Source organism: Bos javanicus, chromosome 13 (assembly GCF_032452875.1).
Source record: "Bos javanicus breed banteng chromosome 13, ARS-OSU_banteng_1.0, whole genome shotgun sequence".
In the NCBI taxonomy this organism is placed as follows: domain Eukaryota; kingdom Metazoa; phylum Chordata; class Mammalia; order Artiodactyla; family Bovidae; genus Bos; species Bos javanicus.
The window spans coordinates 18293927-18315634 of NC_083880.1; the positions used below are offsets into that span (position 1 = coordinate 18293927).

The 21708-nt window shown below is 37.0% G+C and overlaps 1 protein-coding gene across 28 annotated transcripts in view; it reads right to left on the reverse strand.

Annotated features, from left to right (window-relative positions):
* The window catches only part of CCNY (cyclin Y), a 204536-nt gene that overhangs the window by 151901 nt on the left and 30927 nt on the right, over positions 1 to 21708 (reverse strand). For 11 of the 28 annotated variants that reach the window (XM_061435818.1, XM_061435814.1, XM_061435813.1 and 8 more), the window contains 4 exons: positions 16232 to 16378; positions 13066 to 13163; positions 12782 to 12924; positions 4144 to 4332 (listed from right to left, as the gene is read on the reverse strand). In XM_061435818.1, coding sequence (XP_061291802.1) covers positions 4144 to 4332; positions 12782 to 12924; positions 13066 to 13163; positions 16232 to 16378 — 577 coding nt within the window. Of the gene's footprint in view, positions 1 to 4143; positions 4333 to 12781; positions 12925 to 13065; positions 13164 to 16231; positions 16379 to 16493; positions 16612 to 21389; positions 21662 to 21708 lie in introns of those variants that run through there. The other 17 variants (XM_061435816.1, XM_061435815.1, XM_061435849.1 and 14 more) reach the window with 8 other exon arrangements.

Below are 21708 nucleotides of genomic sequence, written 5' to 3' on the forward strand. Positions count from 1 at the left end.
AGGAAAGGAACTCTGCACAGAAGAGGGACAAGTGTAGGGAGAAGTCCAGTGAGGAAGGAAAGCCTGGATCAAGCAGAGGCTTGGGCTTTGTTAGGGACTCTGACTCTAACAAGTAACAGGGTTACTTGTAACACAAGGGTTTTGAGCAGAAGAGGTTGACGTGCTTACACACTTGAAAATTTTACAAACACTACTCTGAACTGCAGAAGGGAGAGCAGAATGGGAAAGAGGAAATGCTGGAGACAGAGACTTTTGTTTCTAAGAAATATTAGTAGCTCCCAAAATCACTGGGAAGGATGAGTAAAGGGAGCCTAGCTAAACTTTCAGGAGCAATCCAAAACACCAGGTCAACAAGGGAGCTGCTGCTTCTGGCATGAGGAAGAAAATCAGGGTGCTGCTCCATAGCCGCCAGCTTCAGGGCAGCCACTGGGCAGTGGCCAGGGATCGCCAAGGTCCGGAAAGAGGACTGTGTCAGTGGACGTGGGGAGGAATGAAGAGATGGGCTCTTTAGCAAGGAGGAGGGATGAAGACAGGGCGGGAGAGTGACAGGTGACACCCAGGATTCCGCATGAAGTAACAGGATGGACAGTTACTGAATGAAATAGGGTAACAAGAAGAGGTGGGGTGGGAAAAATTAATGTGGGGTTTTGGACTTTAGGCACCAAGCGATGTGAGCCAGGAGCAGGGATGAGGTAATCCAGAGAGAGCACTCAAGCCAGGCGGAAGAGGGCCCAGGATGCAGCCTGAGCACCACCACAACCACCAGCACCTGGGAGCTGGGCGGAGGGGACCGGAAGAGGGGCAGGGCTACCCAGGAAGTGAAAGAAGCAGAGGTCAGCAGTGCTAAATACTGCAGAGGGACGGGGTCATCGAGATGACGCCAAAGACAATAAAACTAGTACTATTTCTATCTAACACAAGCAAAGTAAAAAAGTACAGGTAATCAGCATAATTACAGGACCATAGGTGTAGCTTATTCAGATGATCCAGAATGCCTTTGTATTATTATTAAATTTTCATCTAAACTGTTTAGAAATAAAAGTATGAAACACTGCCAGACCCCTGGGATCTAGAAAGCTGTTTAAGAAGTAGTCATTTATAAACTTCTGTTGTATAGGAACACTTTGCATTCAAAAGCATTATGTGGCATACTGTGGGAAAAAAAAAAAGATGAGGACAGAGACTCACAGGGAAACTGCTGTGACCTTTCAAGGGGCTGACAGGGTGGAAGGTGGACAGAGAGTAAGACAAGAACGCCCACGGACCCTGCTATGTTTAAGGAAGAAGTAGAACCCCTGGCCACCATTATTTTTCAGATGAAGAAGGAGAAGATAAAAGTAAAGGCAAGGAGAAAGAACAAGAGGAAAATTTATTTTTATCTTATTTGTGTTTGATATAAACATTCATGTAGGATCACAGGGAGATTCACCAAGAGTCAGAATATTATTAGCAGTAGAAGTAATTAGAGTTTTAGCAAGGTTCATAGATAAAAGATAAACTTAAAAAAAAAAAAACACAATTATTTCTCTATACCAGCAACCAGAAAATGTAACAAAGAGCTACCACTCCTAATAACAAAAACAAAAACTCAACCCCACCAAGTATTTTAAGAATTGAACACTGTTCAGAGTATGAGAGGACCCTGCCCCCATGGAGAAAATTTTAAACTGTTACAAGAAGTTAAGATCTGAATAAGTTATGCTCTGTTTGGTGGGAATATAAATTGGTGCAGCCACTATGGAGAACACTATGGAGGGTCCTCAAAAAATGAAGAATCAAACTACCCTATGATCCAGCAATCCTACTTCTGGGTATTTATCTGAAGAAAATAAAAATACTATCTCAAAAAGATATCTACACCCTCATGTTCACTGCAGCAATAATTACAATAGCCAAAACATGGAAACAATCTAAGTGTCTATCGACAGATAAATAATTAAATAAGATGTGGTATATGTGTATATATATATATTTTTTTTTTCAATCAACTGTAAAAAAGAAGGAAATTCTGCCATTTGTGATAGCACAGATGGACCCTGAGAAGAGCATTATGCTAAGTAAAATCAGTCAGACAGAGAAAGACAAATGCTGGATGATACCACTTATATGTGAAATTTAAACAAACAAAACTCAGACTCAAAGACAAAGAGAGCAGACTGGTGGATGCCAAAGGTGGGGCATGGGGGAGAGCAAAAAAGGGTGAAGGGGATGTCAAAAGGTACAAATTCTAGTTATAAAATAAGTCCCAGGAATGTAAAGTACAAATTGGTGACTAGAGTTACTAACATTGTGTTGTATGTTTGGAAGGTACTAAGAGTAAGTCTTAAAGGTCCTCAGCACACACACACAAAAAAGTCTGTAACTATACACGGTTAAGTATGTTATAATAAATAGCCTTAACACAGCGATCACTAGCTGTGACTGTACAAATGTAGGATCATTATGTTGTATACCTGAAATTAACAAAAATGTTACGTGTCAGGTATACCTCAATAAAAAAAAAGACTTCAGTTCTCCCTAAGTCAATTGATAAATTAAGTGTAATCTCATCATTGGTTTTCTTACTGTATTATACTATTAATATTTAGAAATTCAACCTTATTCCCAATGCATATGAGAGAACTATAGTTCACAAAAGCAAAAATAGCACTACAAACAGAAAGTTAAAAAGACAAAAAAGGGGCGCTTGTTCTGTGACAACAAAAGCAGTGTAGTGCTGGCATGCAGCAGCGAGAGTGCTGGGACATTTCACGACTGCACAAGGCCTACTTGCTGCACAGTTAAGACGGCGCATAACTGGCTGCGTATGCGGAGAGAAAAAAATAAAAACAGGTTTTCACCCAACGCTACACACAGAGGTGGATCACAGGTAGATTAACAATGTAATGTGAAAGGTACCATAAAGCTGACAGAATCAATGCAGAAAAATATCCTTTGTGACTTATTGAAGAAAAAGACTTGTTAACATACCCCCCCCTAAATATAAGACTTATGTGTGTATTATTGATGCACAACACAAAACATTTAAAAAAAACTCTCCTTCTTAAAGTAGCAAGTTTTCAGTAGATTTTCCATATTAAAAAAAGATAAAAGGAAAAGAAATGAGAGCATTCTTTATGATTTTTCATTTAGGTATAAAGGATTTATGAGTATCAGATAAATAGAATGGGTGCTTTAATTTTATATTTAAAAGAAAACATTAAAGCACTGGGTAAATACTACTGATTTTTTTAACTCCATAAATATCACCAGTTTAGCTTTTCATACACTTTTATTATACTCCATACAGTGCCCCAAATACTTCAGAGTAAATCTAAATTATCAAAAGACTCATCGATTGTAATCTTCTGTTTTCTATACTTGCAAAACTTTCAAACTAAAAGAACTGATGTTACTCCCCACCCTTAAAATTAGTGCAAATAGACCAAGGGGAGTTTTTTGAAAGTTGCATTGAACACATTATAGTTATTTGAGCACAACTGAATGAAATAAAAAATACTGTATACTCAATTTTCATTGAAATCTTAGGTTACCCTAAAAACTTAAGGGTATATATCACAAACCCTTAAGTGAATGAAGAGTGCATTAAGAATACCCTTAATGAAGAGTGCTTCATTTCACTCCTCTTAGCTTTAACGAGAGATAGAATAGGTACCTCAGAATTCAAATGTACTAAAAATGCTCGAAAGAAAGCACAAAATCAGCATTTGTTTTTGAAATAAGATGTCTAGAAAGTAGGCTTGAGTGTAACAACCGGGGAAAAACCCAAATTCAGTGCATTGTGGACTGAATACTTAAGTCTTCCTAAGACTAGGTACTAAAAACATATTCGGTACATTTCTAATACCCAAAGGAAGAATATTTATTTAAAAACTTCATGTTTCCAACTTCTTTTTTTCCATTGTTACTCTGAATTTAACTTTAGAGCCAATAAAATCTGCTAAAAATTGAAAACTGTATAGTTTATTTAACTTTTGGTTTAGTATGCTAAAATACTTCTCCAAGCCTTTTTAAGTCCTCTCTACCCCCACTCCCTCCCCAAATCTACATCCTGTATGTTTCAGAGAACTATGAAATCACCACTAAATGGCGTGCTCTAGTAACCCACAGGTATTCTAAATGTATTAGATGAATGACATATACCTTGAACCACCACCTGGCTGCCTGGGACAAAGAACTGCTGTGTGCCATCTGCTGACTGTGCTGCGTACTGCACAATTGTAGCACCTGGTGGAGGAGCTCCTGAATTTGTCATTGTTAATGCCTGCAGTCCCTGAACACCATCAGATCCTGGGTTAGAAATCTGGATTGTTCCACCTTGGGCTATAGCAACTTAACAGAAAAAGAAAAGAAGTATTAGAGAATTTCAAGATTTGTTCTTAACAACCCCATATTGGAAGAATATATACTCTGGACCTATATATGACCAAAGCTTCTCATTCTTAAGTTACCCTTAATTCTCTATGCTAGATTGATCAAGGGACCCTCCTTCATAGGACTACACACTGGAAAAGCTCAAAACACTTGAAAATGTCTTATATTCAGAATTGCCTGAAATACACAGAACTCAAGGAGTTCTTCCTCCTCCCTGGCACCCATATATATATATATATATATATATATGTATATAATATTTAAGAGGAAGAATGGAGATGCTGGCAGGGATAAAGTCCAGGTTTTGACTTTCTCCTTTCTTTCTCATATATTATTAGTTATAAACAACATTCTTCTAAGATTTAAGAAATGGTCAGTTAAATTCCATCAAGCATCATAATTACAATAAAGTTGTACCTTCAGCTAACTACTTGTCTAATTTATCATCAAAAGTACCTTTTAATGGAATATATATTTAATATATAGCTTTAAAGCCTATATGTATTTATTAAAATATATGTGTAATTATATATTTAATAAAACATATGTGTGTGTATATACATTTAGACATGAGGTTTTAAAGTGCAAGTCTATAAAACTGTAACTTTTTACCATTTTGATTATGTCAGGAGAATCCTGAGATATAAAATGCTAAGTCGGAAAGAACCTTAAAAGGTAACTGTATGGAAAGAATTTGTGCTACAGTATTTACCTCTACAAAATATCTTAAATAACTGTAGCTATGGCAAAAGATATGAGGTAGACTTCCCTTAAATATAGAGGCTTACCAACCATGTTTAAAAGCTGACATATTAACAGAAAGTTTCAAAAGAATAACTGATCAAATGTTATGTTTTAAAATTTTACTCTAATAGACAAAGAAGTACTATTGAAAATATCTGAGAGCTCTATATACTTTAATATAAAGATGACTCCGTGTTTTAGTTTAGACACTAGAGGTTAAGTGGAACAAGGGCTAGTCTTTATTTTTTTTTATTTTTTTTTTTTAAATTTTATTTATTTATTTGTCTGTGTTGGGGCTTAGTTGTGGAACACGGGCTTAGTTGCCCCATGACATGTGGGATCTTAATTCCCTGACTGGGAATTGAACCCACATCCCTTGCATTGGAAGGTGGATTCTTAACCATTGGGCTACCAGGGAAGTCCCAAGGGCTAGTCTTTAAAAAAAAAAAAAAATCACATATAAACCAGCTAACTAGACTTTACAATGAAGATAGAAGTTAACACATAATCAGAGTAACATGACCCTTATAATTTAATGTAAGTGCCCTTCAGGAATGCTGTGGTAGTGTCTAAGGTAGATTCTGAATATTTCAGAGTCATTTTCTAACTCTGTTATGGCATCTAAGCAAAGGTGACAATCTGATCGGATAAACCTGTCAGAACTATTAGTAACAATAACCACCACCACCACCACCACATCTTCAGTTCTTTGACCTAAAGTTCTAGGGCCAACACAGAAAGATGAGTTAACATTTTAAAAAAAGATTTCAACACAGAGGCACTATCTGGTTTTAGCTCACTGGCAGGCTACCACAAGATTGATAGAAACTGAAGAATCAGTTACCAAAATGTCAATAGTTGAGAAACTCTGAAGCAATCTCACTTTATTTGTCTCGTTCATCTACAGCATTATATTTTGTACACATTTTCAAACCAACATTTCACCATGACTGTCCAAAGATTTCAAGGGTCTCAGGACTCACTCTTAATAATAAAAGGGTTTGAGAGAAATCTAAAAAAGAAGAGATATCGCCTCCTTGGATCTTCATGGCTGGACATGAATGAATGTCATATGTTGTTATATATTTGAGTGCATATTTTCAGTTGATAGTTGGATGTCAAAGAAACAGTGCTTTATAAAGAACAGGCATGGGCAGTGTACCCACCATGTTAAGAAGCACAGAGCCTAGCACACAGCACGCACTCAATAAATATGATTGATGAGTGAATGGCTATCATTTCCTCAAGACAGGACAGATTAAAAACTTAAGCCACATGTGAGTGTCGAAGAGTTAAAGTATGGTTTCAAATTGTAATTATAGAACTTAATTTTCCATATTGACAATATTATCAAGCTTTTCAACTAGTAACAGATCTGAGTTGTTACTTCCAAGGATAAGAACCATGAAATAGGTAGATAAAGATCCTTTCTTTCTTCTTTTCATACTTCCTTTTTTTTACTCTTTTAGTTTTCAATGTTTTCCCAATAGATCTAACCAAATTTCTTTGCTTTCACGCTGTGAAAAACTGAATCTGTTCTTATCATTTTATTTTTCTGATCATCATATAATTAGACATGAAAAACAAAAAGACAAGGAGGCACACAGAAGCTGGCTCTAGAGAGAAAATGTTTCTACTGATGAGTCTTGTCCTTTAGCCTTTTATTTTTTTATATCAAAGGCACTCTTGAGTTTGGCATAAGAAAATGACAGAGGGCTCTCCCATTTAAAAATATTATCTCTCAACTGACAATATCCCCAATGCTGAAAGATTTCTCAGTGCTTCAGGATACCAGAAATAGGCTTTGTGAGCATGTGTGTATATATTCAAAAGATGTGAGGAGGAAACTTTTTAGGTTACAGAAATTTTCAAGGATAGCATAAGATGTTTTCAATAAACACATCAATATAAATTAAGTAGTAGGAAAAACAAAAATGAAATTAACTGAGTGAGTTTAGTCATATCTTAGCTAATTATTAACTTTATAAACTTATGGAAATTTTTTAGTGAACATAAAAGGTAAAAGAATTTTGTGTCAGTTATTTGCCCTACCCGCTTATTCCAAACTTTTTTTTTTGTGGGGGTGGGGAGGTCTGGAGTATTTTAAAACCAATCTCAGACATCAGGTCTGGCAAATCATTTTAAAATAAAATCACTGGCCCATATCAAGGCCATTAGGAACCAATGAAAATAAAATAGCTTTGTATTTCCTACTGATTCCTAGGTCCTTGGGGACCCAGGTTTTACTGATGCTCTTTTGGACTGAAAGGGCTGCCCTGGTGGCTCAGACAGTAAAGAATCCACTTGCAATGCAGGAGACTTAGGTTTGATCCCTGGGTCAGGAAGATCCCCTGGAGAAGGGAATGGCTACCCATTAAGTATTCTTGCCTGGAGAATTCCATGAACAGAGCAGCCTGGTGGGCATGCAACTGTGGCATAAAAACTTATACTTATGGCCACTTTATTGTTCGTAATGGAGAGCCTACACGGGCCTGTGTATAGTGGTTAGGATGCAAGCAGAGGTAAAGTAGTGTGTTATTTTAGGCCACTTAACACATGTACACTTATTTTCCTCTTCTAAGTAAGCCTTAATAACATTACGATTTGATGAAATAATCTCAACTGAAGGAAAACCGAATGGTTAGATTCCATGATCAGTTAAATTCTGCGTCACTGTCCTTTCTGAGCTGACTCAAGCCTGATGTATACTACCTGCTCATAGTCGTGGCGGCAGAGGTTAAGCTCTGGTGTTCCAGTTGCTCTGGGATACGCCTAACTTTCTGTCCCCTAAAGTCTCAGGTGAACTTCACCCCATAATTAAGTAGGTCACTCTACTCTACACCCACAGACTGAATGTTGAACACACTGACCTTACATTAAAAAAAAAAAAGTTTGTCTACAGAGAGTTTAATTCATTAGTTAAGAAGTGTTTTTCCACTAAGTCAGTTTTAGTGGTTACACTGATGTCTTCATATACATTCTGACATAGCCATGATATTTAGTTTCAAATCAGAATTAACAAGTATGGTCTCCCTAACTCCAACTTACCATATCCCATGGTAACCAGGATGATACCATACCAACTAGTCTAGGCAATGAATTCTTTAAAAATTCTTGGTATAAAAAACTGTTTAAAAAAATCTGCTACTTCTACTATTCACTGCCATGGCACACTTCTTTTCTTAGAGGAAGTAGTATCACTGAAGCAAGGAAAACACTACTTATAGGATGAAAATTCAAGAACTTTGGTAAAAAAAATTTAATTAAAAAATAAAATTTTAAAGGCGTATATAATCAATAAAAGAGGAAGAGAAAAATAAGGATGGAAACTGAAAAAAAAATTCATGACCAAATGAGGAAGAAGCAAAATTTAAGATTTCATCTGACCTCTTTTCACATGATACATCTTTTTAAATCTAAATCTGTATATATGAGCTAATTCAAACTACAGGATCTTCCTTATAGCTCAGACGGTAAAGAATCTGCCTGCAATGAAGAAGACCCAGGTTTGATCCCTGGGTCAGAAAGATCCTCTGGAGAAGGGAATGGCAACCCACTCCAGTATTCTTGCCTGGAGAATCCCATGGACAGAGGAGTCTGGCGAGCCAGTCCACGGGGTCGCAAAGAGTCGGACACAACCAAGCAACTAACACTACCACTACTACTATATATGAGCTAATTCAAACACATAAACATGTAAATGTTTAATTACTTACAATTTACAATTTAAAACCATCTTTATTCCAACTGCATTGAAAGGATTCATAAATAAAACCTCATTGAATGAACTTTAAAAAGGAATAGCCAAAAAAAAAGAAAGAACAGGCCTTATTCCAGTGAATTCTCAGAATGAAATTCAAAAAGTGAGCACAACACAGAAACTGTGAGTACCTGAAAGACTAAAACAGCTGGGTGCTACAAGAACAGCAACACCAAAGTTAAAGAACCAGATTTACACTAAGCAGATACCATCCAAAGTCTGCTTTGCAACGTACCTTGGGAGCACAGAAGCAAAGTCATTCCTAACAGTAATAAATGCAACTGCATTTACTTTGGAATGCACAAGCCGATCATGCCAATTCCTCTATGAAGAAATGGAATGGGTGTTTATTCATTCGAGCTTCCTGAGAATTCTGAATTCTTCAAGCAGGCCACAAAGGTCACAGAAACCTTTCTTCATAATGGTGGATTCAGGATGGACTTACTTACCGTTAGCATACAGATGAGTTAATAGAGACTCACTCTAACAAGATTCCTAGGAAAACAAAGTAGGAGCAAGAAAAGAGACAGAGATATTTAGGAAAAAATAATCTGAAGTCTTGGATGATAGCCCTTAACTGGTAAGGGAAGAAGTAGGGTTAGCTCGACAATGGATTAAAAAAAAAAATTGTCTTTAGAGAAAATTTAATGAAGAAACTTCAAAAATTTAAATTTCTTTACCTGCAACAGCACAAATAGAATAACCACAACTTCTGTTCATGAATTCATTCCCACTCAATGCATGTCACGCAGCAAGTAACATTCTTTGCTAATTCTAAGACAGTCTGAACCACCATTGTTCAGAAATAGTCTCTTGAGACAAATCACAGTTTCTTTGACCAGAATGACTTAATTGGCATACAGCAAACCTGTGACTAACATCAGTACTTCCAGTAAAGTTTCGAAAGTGTAGCTCACTTTCTTGCTGTTGCAATAATGAATCCCTGCCTATTTTAAGTTATTTTCCCTACTCCTGGAAATAGCCTATTCTACCTTTCACTTCTTGCTTTTGTCATTTAAAAAATAAGGTGAAATAATAAGGCCAACTTCTATAAATATCTCACTTTCAACTACTAAAAATGCAACTGCTTGTATATGAGAAAACTTAAGCACACTTCATTTTTTTATTTTTTATTTTATTTCCTCAACTTTTACAGTTCCTTTGTTTTTAACACCAAAGAACTCACTATATCAAATTAAAATAAATAATAATTAGTATAATAAATAATTATAATTTATATATAATAATTTTTGAAGTTTTTTTATCCATGGATAAAAGTTGAAGAAAGAATTAAACTCTTTTTATAATAAAAGTTTATAAAACAATCTCAAAACTAGGTACATATAAATACACAGAAAAATCTCCAGAAATTCTAGTAAAATAAACTCTAATCTAAAAACCAAAGGACACCAGTAACTCTATTTCTAGATATTTAAGAACATTTAATCATTAATTTCTGTTAAGCTACTGCTAGTAAGAAATGGTTGATGAAAATGGATCTTGTATAAATATACATTTAAAGCAAGGTCTTCTAAAGAAAAACTTATATATTAGTATTCCCTTGTCAAATGAAAGAATTATCAACATAAACAAGTGTCACTAAGTATCTAAGAAATTCGTTTTTAACATAGGCAATATCCCTTTTTTGAGAACCGATAAAATGGCAGTTTTTAACCTGCAGACAACACATATTGGACAAACACAACTTTTTATTAAAATAACTGCCAGGATCATACTGTATGGGTCCAAATTAAGAAAACTAAGTAACAAACTGTCCATGACATCTTATGGAGAAACTATATGGTAAACAGTAAATAAATATGCCTGAACTTCTATGCTAAGGAAAAAAAAAATTGCCCATGACTTCTAATGTGGCAAATAAATATATACCCTAATTTCTAAACATTTGATTTTCTAGTTCTCAACCAGAACCCTGACTCCACTCCCCCACACCCACATACTCCACACACAAGGTAGTGACAGCAATACTGAAGCCCAGCTCTGAGCGCACGCTAAGAGCTCAAGAAATGCTGCTGGAGAGGACAGTTTAATGACTGAGTGAGACACTGCCACAGCTGGCTTACCTTTCTCTGTTTCATGTCAAAAGCAGTATGTCTCTTCTGACATGCAGAGTCAAAAGATTTTACCCCCACAGGTAAAATCTGTTGTCTCCTTTTGTTCTCACATTAACCCTGAGCTTGGAAATTTAGTGTTAGTCACACTTCAAAGACTAAAAACCTGAGATGTGAAATTATACCAGGCAGTGACTGGCAGGACCATGTACCACCACCTTCCCCATATCATCGCCAGCCTCAACATCCTCTCAACCCAACATGTTCTCACAACTCCAAATTCTCAGCTAATAATCTAGGCAAATTCACCCACAGCACCCTTGCCATGTCACTTAGAAACAGATCAATTACTGAGCAGAGTGAAGATATGCCAGAGAGATTTGTAAGATGCCAGCATCTTAATCACCCTTCAAACTTTAAGATATCTTAGCATAATTTCAGCAGTAATTTCCAACATTTTCCCTGTCAAGACACAAAAGAGACATGATAAGATGGTAACAGCCCACTGCTCAAGGCCAGAGCTGACTAGCTAGGAGGTTTCAGCATCTCCAAGCCCCACCCAGTCACACTGGTTCTAAATTCCCACCATCTACTCCCATGGGTCAGACAGAAAAAGGCACATAAATCAGAGAAGTGATAAAAGAGAATGAAGGGGAAAACCTCAAGGTCTAATTCTTACAGACCGTGGAGAGTTCTCTTTTCCTGACATTGACTTTGGACATGTCCAATCAGCGCTCTGTACAGGATGTGGACAAATTATATTATAGCCCAGTTCTGCCTAGATTCAGGGTAGGAGTTACCCAAAGAACCAGAATCACCAAAGCAGAATTTGCTTAATACTGCAGATCTACCACCACTAAAAGAAAAAAACTCATGACTGTGTAAGGCTTTCCCACAGATTACAGCAGCCAGGTCTTAAGTTAAGACTTGAGATTTTTTTTGTAGGTATTATTACTTTTTAAAGGGAAAACAGAAAATATATCTAAAATATTAACACTGTACTTGGATCAACACAGTCATTAACATCACACATATTTCTGTACCTAACTAGCTTTTTTTAAAAAACTTTTTTCCTGCCCTTTTCTCCCTTTTCCTCCCCACTTTTCTTTCTTTTTTTACTAAAGTATTTTTTATATCAAATGTTCTTGATTTAGGGAAAGACTAGTGCTTTAACTGGAGCACAAAGCACAGAACTAACAGCCCATTAAAATGCACAAGACTAAATTTGAATGTATCTGTTTATTTACAGCTTTTGATGCTTAAAATTTCAAATAAAATGATCTGTCCAATTGCATTAGTTTAAAAAATAAGTCATTTTTCCATTCTCTTCTAGAAAAAGCTGCAGCACAAATCAACACAGTAGACAGTAGTGAAAACAGAATTACATTTAAAACATAGTTTAGAAAACATAAGCACCTCTTTTAGATTAGTAAGTATAAGATGTAATTGTTGGTGACAAAGGTCAAGAACGAAATACAGACATTTATATCTTATTGTGTTCACATGCATCATAGAGACAAAAACAGTAAGTTTTAAGTGTTTACTAGATGTGAATACAAACATATAAATTAGAAAAACCTTCCCTTTATTTTGACCCCAAAGTTTTCTTCATTTAGTAAACAAATTTTTTTGTTATTTTTCAAAAGTATACGACAACTGTCAGTACAAATCTCTCACTTCTTTAACATGTACTTTTCACACTGTGATACACAATTTAGGTATTATGATGCAGTTTTTAAATGGAACAGTTTAGTGCCAAAACCCAAGCTGCTTCAGGGAAACAAGAGCCTGAAAACTAGCACTACGTCATATGGAATCGCCGCATACATACTGTATTGCCCCGTGCTAGTCTGATATATGCTAGTCGGCACTGCCATAGCAGCGATGTTAGGTGGTGTTCCCTCTTCCTCTGATTTTTCTTCTTCAATCTTGGGTACACCAGGCACATCAGAGGAAAGTTCATTCAGTATTTTTCTAAAATATAATTCAACAATACAAAGAATTAAGATACATGAGTGAGATTTAAAACAGAAAAGCTATCACAGGAGAATCTGAGCTATCTTTATTTCTCCCTTTTTGGAAAAACTTTTCATGACTGTAGGAAACTTAACTTACCTGTAAGAGGGTCTTCGTGAAAGGATTTCTCTACGTTTATGAGAATCAATTACACCTTCTGATTCTGCAGACTCATCTGTTTCTGCAATGGTTGCTACCTATAACACAAGAATTCCTGAGATGCATCATAAAACCCATGGTATCTCCTTCATTCACAACCCGGTGTCTGAAGGGGCTCTGCGTGCAGCACAAAGCCGGCACTGCCAACAGAGCACACTGAGCCGGGCTAGCCGTGCTCACAACCTGGCTCAGGACAGGAAGTGCAGACACTGACACTTGGCTGTAAACCAGCCTGTGTGCCAAGGATGACACAGACGACACGTGCTACAGAAACGCACAGTGCCAGACAGGCTTCAGGAAAACACTGAATGTAAGACACACAAGGCCTAAGCCCCAGCCCTGAAAATGTCTCACAAATCCAGCAGAGGGTGAGCTAGCAAGTGACAGAGGAGCAAACACCACTGCTGACTTAGGCTGGGTCTTCAAATTACACATTAGATAGACCCAAAGAAGAAAGAATATTAAGTAGGTAAACATTTGTGTTAACAAGCCTGGTTAAAGTTATGATTTATATTACAACAAGTAGGTTGGGCTTGATGTCAGTAGGTCTTGTCAAAATAAGGAATTACTCCTTAAAAGAAAGAGCAGTTTTAAATACAATTTCATTTTTTGAAGGAATAGTATAATAACATGAGTATTAAAGAAAGGAAACTAAAATAATAAATCTCTCCACAACATGACTGTTCTCAATATATTCAGCCATCTATCACAGGTTCTGAGTTTACAAAACTACCTATTAATATCATCTATCATCTAGTTCTGAGCTTACAAAACTCCTCCAATGAATATGATAAGGACATGGGATTTGATCTGGGTATAATCAAAAAATCATATTAAAATACCAACAATGTAAGCAGGAACATATACTTCCCAAGGTACATGGATGTGCATGTATGTTTGCCCACACGTATGATCATGCATCTTTGGTCACGGATACCTTATACATAAGCACACTCAGGCATGAAGAGAATCTTTAGAGAAACTATTGTTGCAGTCAGACAACCACACATCATCACCAACTATTTATCACTTTCCATTGGGCTTTCACACATCTCTTGTATAATCATAACCACCCCTTTGTGTAAGGTAGGCTATTACTGTAGAAAGTGAAAACTGAAGTTCATCACTCACCAGGTTGGAATTCTAAGACAAGATCCACAGGCCCCTACCTCTGTAAAGATAATTAAGTCACCCATTTAACAAAATCCAAAACAGCCTATTGAAAATGAGATAATACTCTCTCTTCCAGTGCCACCAAGGTTAAAGCTAAGTAGAAATATCTGCATCCTAATAAAAGTCACAAAAAGGAGAGTGGAAAGTCTTGTTTTATAATCAGAGTCAGAAAGAGTCAGAAGCTCCTAGAATTAAGGTCCTCACAAGAAAGGAAAAAAAAAAAAAGACACTACTGAGAATCACTCAAACTTTTGAACAACTCGGAAGAGACATCTGTGCCACAAAAATAAACAGACTTTTATTGCACATGGATTTATTACTTCAAGTATCATGGTGCAACCCTTATCCTTATTTTGCAACAAACTGGATTCAAATACACAGGAAAAGGACAAGACCAATTAAGTATAAGCAACTACATTTTCTTCACAGATCTTTTTGTCATCAGATAGGTTCAAATAATTTCAATATTTAAAGGATAAAGACAAACTGATCTTAAAAAGGAACAGAAATAAATTTAGTAAAAGAGAAGAGTATGCTTTAAAAATGCATACTTAATAATTTATATCTGTTGATGCAAAAAAGAATGTTTTTGCTTAAGAAATGTTAAGAATTTATGACCAACTTTGGTGACAATAAATAACAAAACACATCTCTGGATTACAACCGCAACACTAACCACATCTAAAAAAAACAAGGTTTAATCTGATGTATAAATCCAACAGCAATTAACAATGATATCATGGCACACATACTGAATGAACAATAAATCTAAATTTCTACACTTTACTGTGAGTATTGGTGAAAAGTGTTAGTACTAGAATATTTACATTACGATGTTTATCAGACATCTCCAAAGAAGCCTCAAAGTACTTTTAAGCATTTTTGGAGAGCTTTGCTAAATGAATCTCAGTTTGAGCAAAGAGAAACCTTATTTAAAGGAGACTGACTGGGCCTGCAAATTAGGAGCTGACAACGAAACTGCAGCCCGAGTCAATCTCTGTATCCAACAGGGCACCAAGCACTTCACAAAGAAAAAGGAATCTGCCTGCAATGTGGGAGACCTGGGTTCAAAGCCTGGGGTGGGAAGATCCCCTGGAGAAGGGAACAGCTACCCACTCCAGTATTCTGGCCTGAATTCATGGATAGAGGAGCCTGGTGTGCTACAGTCCATGGGGTAGCAAAGAGTCAGACATGACTGAGGGACTTTCAAAAAAAAAAACTTCTACAGGAATAAAAAGGAAATTCTTACAAATGTTTAATAACAAGAGTTGAGCATCACTCTTTTCCATGCCCACCAGTTCAACCACTTAGAATTTATCCTAAAGAAATTTTTAGGCAAATGCACAAATATAGCTTATGTACATATATTTAGATAAACACAGGATGTGTATAAATAACATTTCTCAAGGTATTAAAAACTTAAAAATACTTTAAAATATGGAAATTGTTACGTTATATTGAATTATATTAAAATAATTTATATTGGGTCATCTATGACTAAAAAAAGACACTACATATAATTGGTAACATTACTACATTATACTTTGGTAATAATATAGTACATATAAATAATAGAATACTAGCATGCCATTAAAATATGTTTATGTATGCACATAGAAAACATATATGGAAGACTTTCAACCAAATGTTAATAGTACTTGTATCTGAGTGCTGAGATTATTTTTACTTTCTTCTTTTCTGTATTTTATAATTTTTCTCTCAATGAACATAGGCAAATGTGCAATTTCAAATTAAATAAAGAAGCCAGTGTTGACATAACAAAAAGAAATTACCACCATACTAATAGATTGCTCCTTATGTGGTTAAAAAAAAAAAGAGAGAGAGCATCAAATCTACAGGAAAAAAAAATGATAAATGAATTAGTAAAAAGCTCAAGAAAGTCAAAGAGAAGTCATTGAGGAAGGACGCTAACCTGAACAGTTTGTATTTGTGGTGACTGAATAACGGATGGCTGTGGTGTCTGAATTACTCCCTGGACATGGACGGTCTGGCCGGAAGGTAACTGTACTAGAGTTACAGCTGGGGAGCCTCTTCCGGTGCTGGATCCAGCTACAGAAACCTGCAAAAAACAGCATCATTGAGGATTAAGGCTGAACGTTTTTTTTTTTTCCCACTGTTACAATCTGCCTATTTTCCCTGCTTTTAAGAAATGACCAGCAAGCCAAGGTACTCACCATTAGGAGATGGTTACTGTGCTGGAATAGTCATTCTCTGATGTGACAGATATTAAAGAACCCATGCGTCTCACTTTCAGTTCCCATGCTTCAGTGGCTAAGAATGTTCCAAGCACAAAGTTCTAAAGCAGTTAAACTACCTCACTACGACCTCAAGACTAACAGTGAAGCCTTCTTTAGGCCAGAGTATAAACCACTCTCTCTAACTTAAGAGCAATCGGAGACAGAACTTAAATATGGTAAATTATTTTTTCAATAAGTGCAACTTCTGACATGTGATATTAGAGTATTACTCCAGATACAAGCTAATGCCTTGTCTCTATACTGATGAAAATTGCAGTTACTTTTATGCCCCAATAGTCATAAAACAAGGCATAGGTCAAAGAAATCCCAGGACCTCTCAGGCCCTTAGCATCTCCAAACCAGAGAAAGCTCATTCCCTGGAGACTGTGTGGTCCTTGCACACTCCCCTCCCCACAGCTTGAGCATGCAGAACCATCACTTGGATTGCACAGAAAGGAGATACAGCTGTTTCCCACCACCTTGGGTGCTTGCAACAAAGAGCCCTGCCAGCAAAACACATTAAAACCTGTTTTGTTTTGTTCACTTCTCTGGACTCAAAACCTGCCAAGTTTCTAATTGGTAAACAACTCAGTCCTAAGAGCCAGCATAATCTTACAAACTCTGCCTCACTTTACTAAGTTTCACTATTGATTATGACTTCCTTGGAACAGACAGAGACTTTGGACGTGAAAGAACCTGCTAGTTTCTATCATGAGCGGTGGCAGACCACAGAATCTAAAAAAAATTTTGAAGAAAGCCTCTGTGGGCCCTCAATTGAAGGAAAACCAATCATTTCCAACCAACTTACACAAATACTTTTTAAGAATTACTAAGAACCAGGTTTATAACAAATAATCAGATGTGTTTACATCATTCCCTTGGAAGGCAAACTTCTTTGGCAACCTAGAAGTAAAGTCTTCTATCCATGCAAGAGAACCTACATGGAGAGCACTGAACTAGGTGCACTGGGGTGGAAAGCAGAATTGGTAAAACCAACACCTCAGAAACAACAGCACACACACAGTAGAGGACTAATTGCTCCATTGTCCAGGTCATGAAAACCACAGGAGTACAAAACAGACAGATCAGCAGGAGTCTGAACAAGCGGAGGTGTTGTGTAGAAGCTGCCCCTTGAGCCGGGCCTCATTATGGTCTGCATAACAGCTGGACAGAAAAGTGAGAAACCAGGGCAGAGACCACCGATATGGAGCCCCATGGGCAAATTCAGCCCATCTGCCCTTGGAGTGTTATTGCCAACTTTAGATTTCAGGGGAAAGAAAAAGGGCATCCCATAATGGAGCCCTCAGATTTAACATCCAGAAGTTTAAAAGCCACTAGATTTATTCTACAAATGTTCCCTGCATGAACTATATAAAGGGATCCTTCTCTTTGTGAACCAGTTGCCCTCCCCCCAAAAAAGGTATTCCTCTGCCAAATGACTAAGGCTCAGACTTTTTAGTCTCAGGACACCTTTACTGAAAATGACTGATGACCTCAGTTTTGTTTATGTTATATCCAGCAGGATCCTGTAAATGTACAGCCAGCTCCTGGGAAGGGAAAATGCTATGGGTAACTTTTGCAGATTTCTGTAATGAAAATACTCCTACTATGCAGATTTTAAGTTGCCAATGGGTGACACTGAAGACAAAGCTGGAAAAAGATGTGTGCGACTGGCTATGACAAGCCTCTCAGCTCTTATATATATAAGCTGTTATATGTTTTTATATATATAATATTGATATTTACTAAATAGAAATTAAAACAGAAAAATTTAAAAATACTTAGTAATTAATTTAAAAACAATAATTCTATCATATGCTAACATAAATAGCATTTTCTGAAGACTGTTTTCAAAGACATAATAATTAGTGACAAGAATGTCAATGTTTTACATTTTTACAAATTCTTTTAATGTCTGGTTTAACTTAAAACAAGCTGGATTTTCATACCTATTTCTGCACTGAATCTATTGTAATAAGTTATTTTAATTGGTATATGAATATGCCTTATACAGATATATGATTAGAAAAGGTGGAGTGTATCAATAGCTTTTTCATAAAAATGTGGGTATTCTTCTGGATACTACCCCAAAACTCAGCAAGTGGTTGTTTTTCTCAAAGGTTAGTGGCCATGTGGAATCTGAAAACTTAGTTACGTTAAAATCGATTGATCTGGGACTTCCCTGGGGGTCCAATGGCTAACACAACGCACTCCCAGTGCAGGGAATCCAGGTTCAATCCCTGGTCAGGGAACTGGATCCCACACGCTGCAACTAAAGATCCTGTGTGCTACAACTAAGACCTGATGCAGCCGAATAAATAAATGCTAAAAAAAAAAAAATCTATTGCTCTGTCTTATACTTCAGATGGTTCTTTAGCCAGGCATGATTTTGTAATGTCATGTAGTAGCTACTTGGAAAATACTGAGTTATTGAATTAAGTAGATCTCCCAAATGCTGATAAATTTCATGATACTCTATCAGAAAACTACATTCATTAAAATCAAGATCAACATCATCAGAAAACTATAAAATATTGGCATGTTATCAAGCTCAAAATGGCAGATGAAGAATTTCCACAATTTGAAACTTCTGCTAAAAGCCTGAATTTTATCATCAGCAATAAACACTGTTAACTGTTTTCCTTGATGTGACAAGCTTACTTCATTTGCTTTTGAGAAAAGTTTTCAAATACTCAAGTTTGAACAGACATAGATATAATTTAGTTACTTGCCACTGCTTTAAGAAAAATTATATCCTGTGGCAGGGGCGGGTGTGTGTGTGTGTGTGCATGCAGCTAGTTCATCTTGTCCCTCAGACAATAACTTGTGTTTTTTCTCAAAATCACCACTGCTCTTCAGTAAGTGGCGGAAATGCTTTCAATGAATGTTCCACTTCCAGAACACAGAATATTAAAACAACATGTACTTGAGGGTCAAGATTTAATATAATTGGTAATGTTTACTGCTTCATCAGGGACCATCTTAAGTGGAACAGACTTTTTTTAAAAAACTGCAAGTGAATGCAGTGAAGACTGTAATGACCACTAACAAAGTTTGGCACCACTTATGTGACTGGGATGAGGCACCAACACTTTTAAACCCCCACTGTTTTTGTGCCATCAGGGCAAATGCCAACCCAGAGGAAAAAAAAAATACATCTTAGTATTATTATGAAAATAGGTTTGTCCTCCAAAACCTCCAGGCATGATTGTGTAACATCATGTAGTAGTTATTTGGAAAATACTGGGTCCTTGGAGTCTCCTCCAGGGTTCCCTGAATCACACTTTGAAAACTGCTGCTCTGTCCTCATGCAGCCTCTGGGCCCTGCTCACAGCTCAAAGCGCAGAGTGCTGAAACGGGCTGCAATTTTAGCTCCACCACAGCAGGATGGTCAAAATCACCACCCACAGTAATTTTGATAGAACATTCATATGTCAGAGACTGAGCAAAACAGAAGGTACATTATACCCAAGAGCATCACCAGTATTCCTACAGATGAGACCTGTGGCTTGAGATGCAGTTAGTGCTACACACACTTTCATGGAAATGACCTGCTGGAGAAAAATTAGATATTCTGGAGAACAACTCAAGAAAGATTCATGGGGGTTTTGATAAGTATAAATCATGCTTAGAGTCACTCTAAATGTTCTTCAAGTGTAATTTTCAGGACTTTACATTATTAAACAATGCTCCATCAAAATGGCTTAGTGAGAAGAAACTCTGCTATAGAAAACAGAGCTATACCTACTAGAATAGAACTGAATTCCCAGAATTCTGGAGATGAGTTACATGAATCTGTATCTGCAGTGAAAACTCAATGTCCAAACTCTGGGCAGTGAAGGAGGTCATGTGTGCATGCGCTCAGTTGTATCCAACTCTTTGTGACCTCATGGACTGTAATCCACCAGACTCCTCTATCCACGGAATTCTCCAGGCAAGAATACTGGAGTCGGTTGCCATTTCCTCCTCCAGGGGATCTTCCCAAACCAGGGTTCGAACCCAAGTCTCCTGTGTCTCCTGCATTGCAGGTGGAGTCTTTGCCCATTGAGGCACCTGGGAAGCCCCATTTTTCTTATAAACATCATATATTCATTCCAAGAATTTTTAATAAGTCAATCTCACAGAAACAAGTCATACTTAAAAATTAACTCATTCTTTTGTTCCCTCAACAAATGTTGGAAGCCTGCCTTGTGGACCAGTCTAGACAGCAGAGATAAGGCAGTAAACAAGAAAAGTCTGCTCTCCTAAATCAGGAGATAGAAAACAGATGAAGAGACTAAAACATAATTTGGGAGAGGTACCAAATTCTTAAAAGAAAAATAAAGAAGGGGAACTAGTGAGGTGGGCTTCCCTGGTGTCTCAGGGATAAAGAATCCACCTGCCAATGCAGGAGACATGAGTTTGATTCCTGGGTCAGGAAGATCCCCGGGAGAAGGAAATGGCAACCTACTCCGGTATTCTTGCCTGGGAAAATCCCACAGACAGAGGAAACTGGTGGGCTACAGTCCATGGGGAATTGGACACAACTAAGAGACTAATCAACAACAGCTAATGAGGTAGAGGGAGGATGGAAGGAAGCTACATTAAGGTATACCTTCTGTGGGAAGCTTCTCAGAGGAGGGAACTTCTGTGCAAAAAAAAAAGTCTAAAAGAAAAGTAGGAAAGAAGGCCAAGGGAGGATCTATCAATACACTCATCACATTCCATCAGTCAAGCAGGCAACTGCCCAAAAAACAAACACATAAAATGGGTGTGTTTTATATTTTATAATTTTACACCTCTATTTATGAGGCTCTAAAAAGTGTAAAAATGAACTCATGCCAGACAGTTTACCTTTTTTTCCAGATCCCCTGAAGAATAATCCTCTTCTATAGGATGCCTGAAACATAGATTATGCTGAGGCCACCACATCCACCAAAAACCCCACTAGAGACAGGAATTAACGTGATGAAATAAATGAAGATGATGCAGTTGACAGCCTAACTTGGCTTTGCAATTAAAAAAAAATCTAATAATGACACTTATAACTGGTAAAACCTCACAATGTTGTCACACAGCATTTGATTAGCACCTAGTGGACTGGCACCAATGCGTAGCTAGGTTCCCTTATGATGGGGTTTATGAGGTCACAGTGCAGCTGAACGTGTCACAC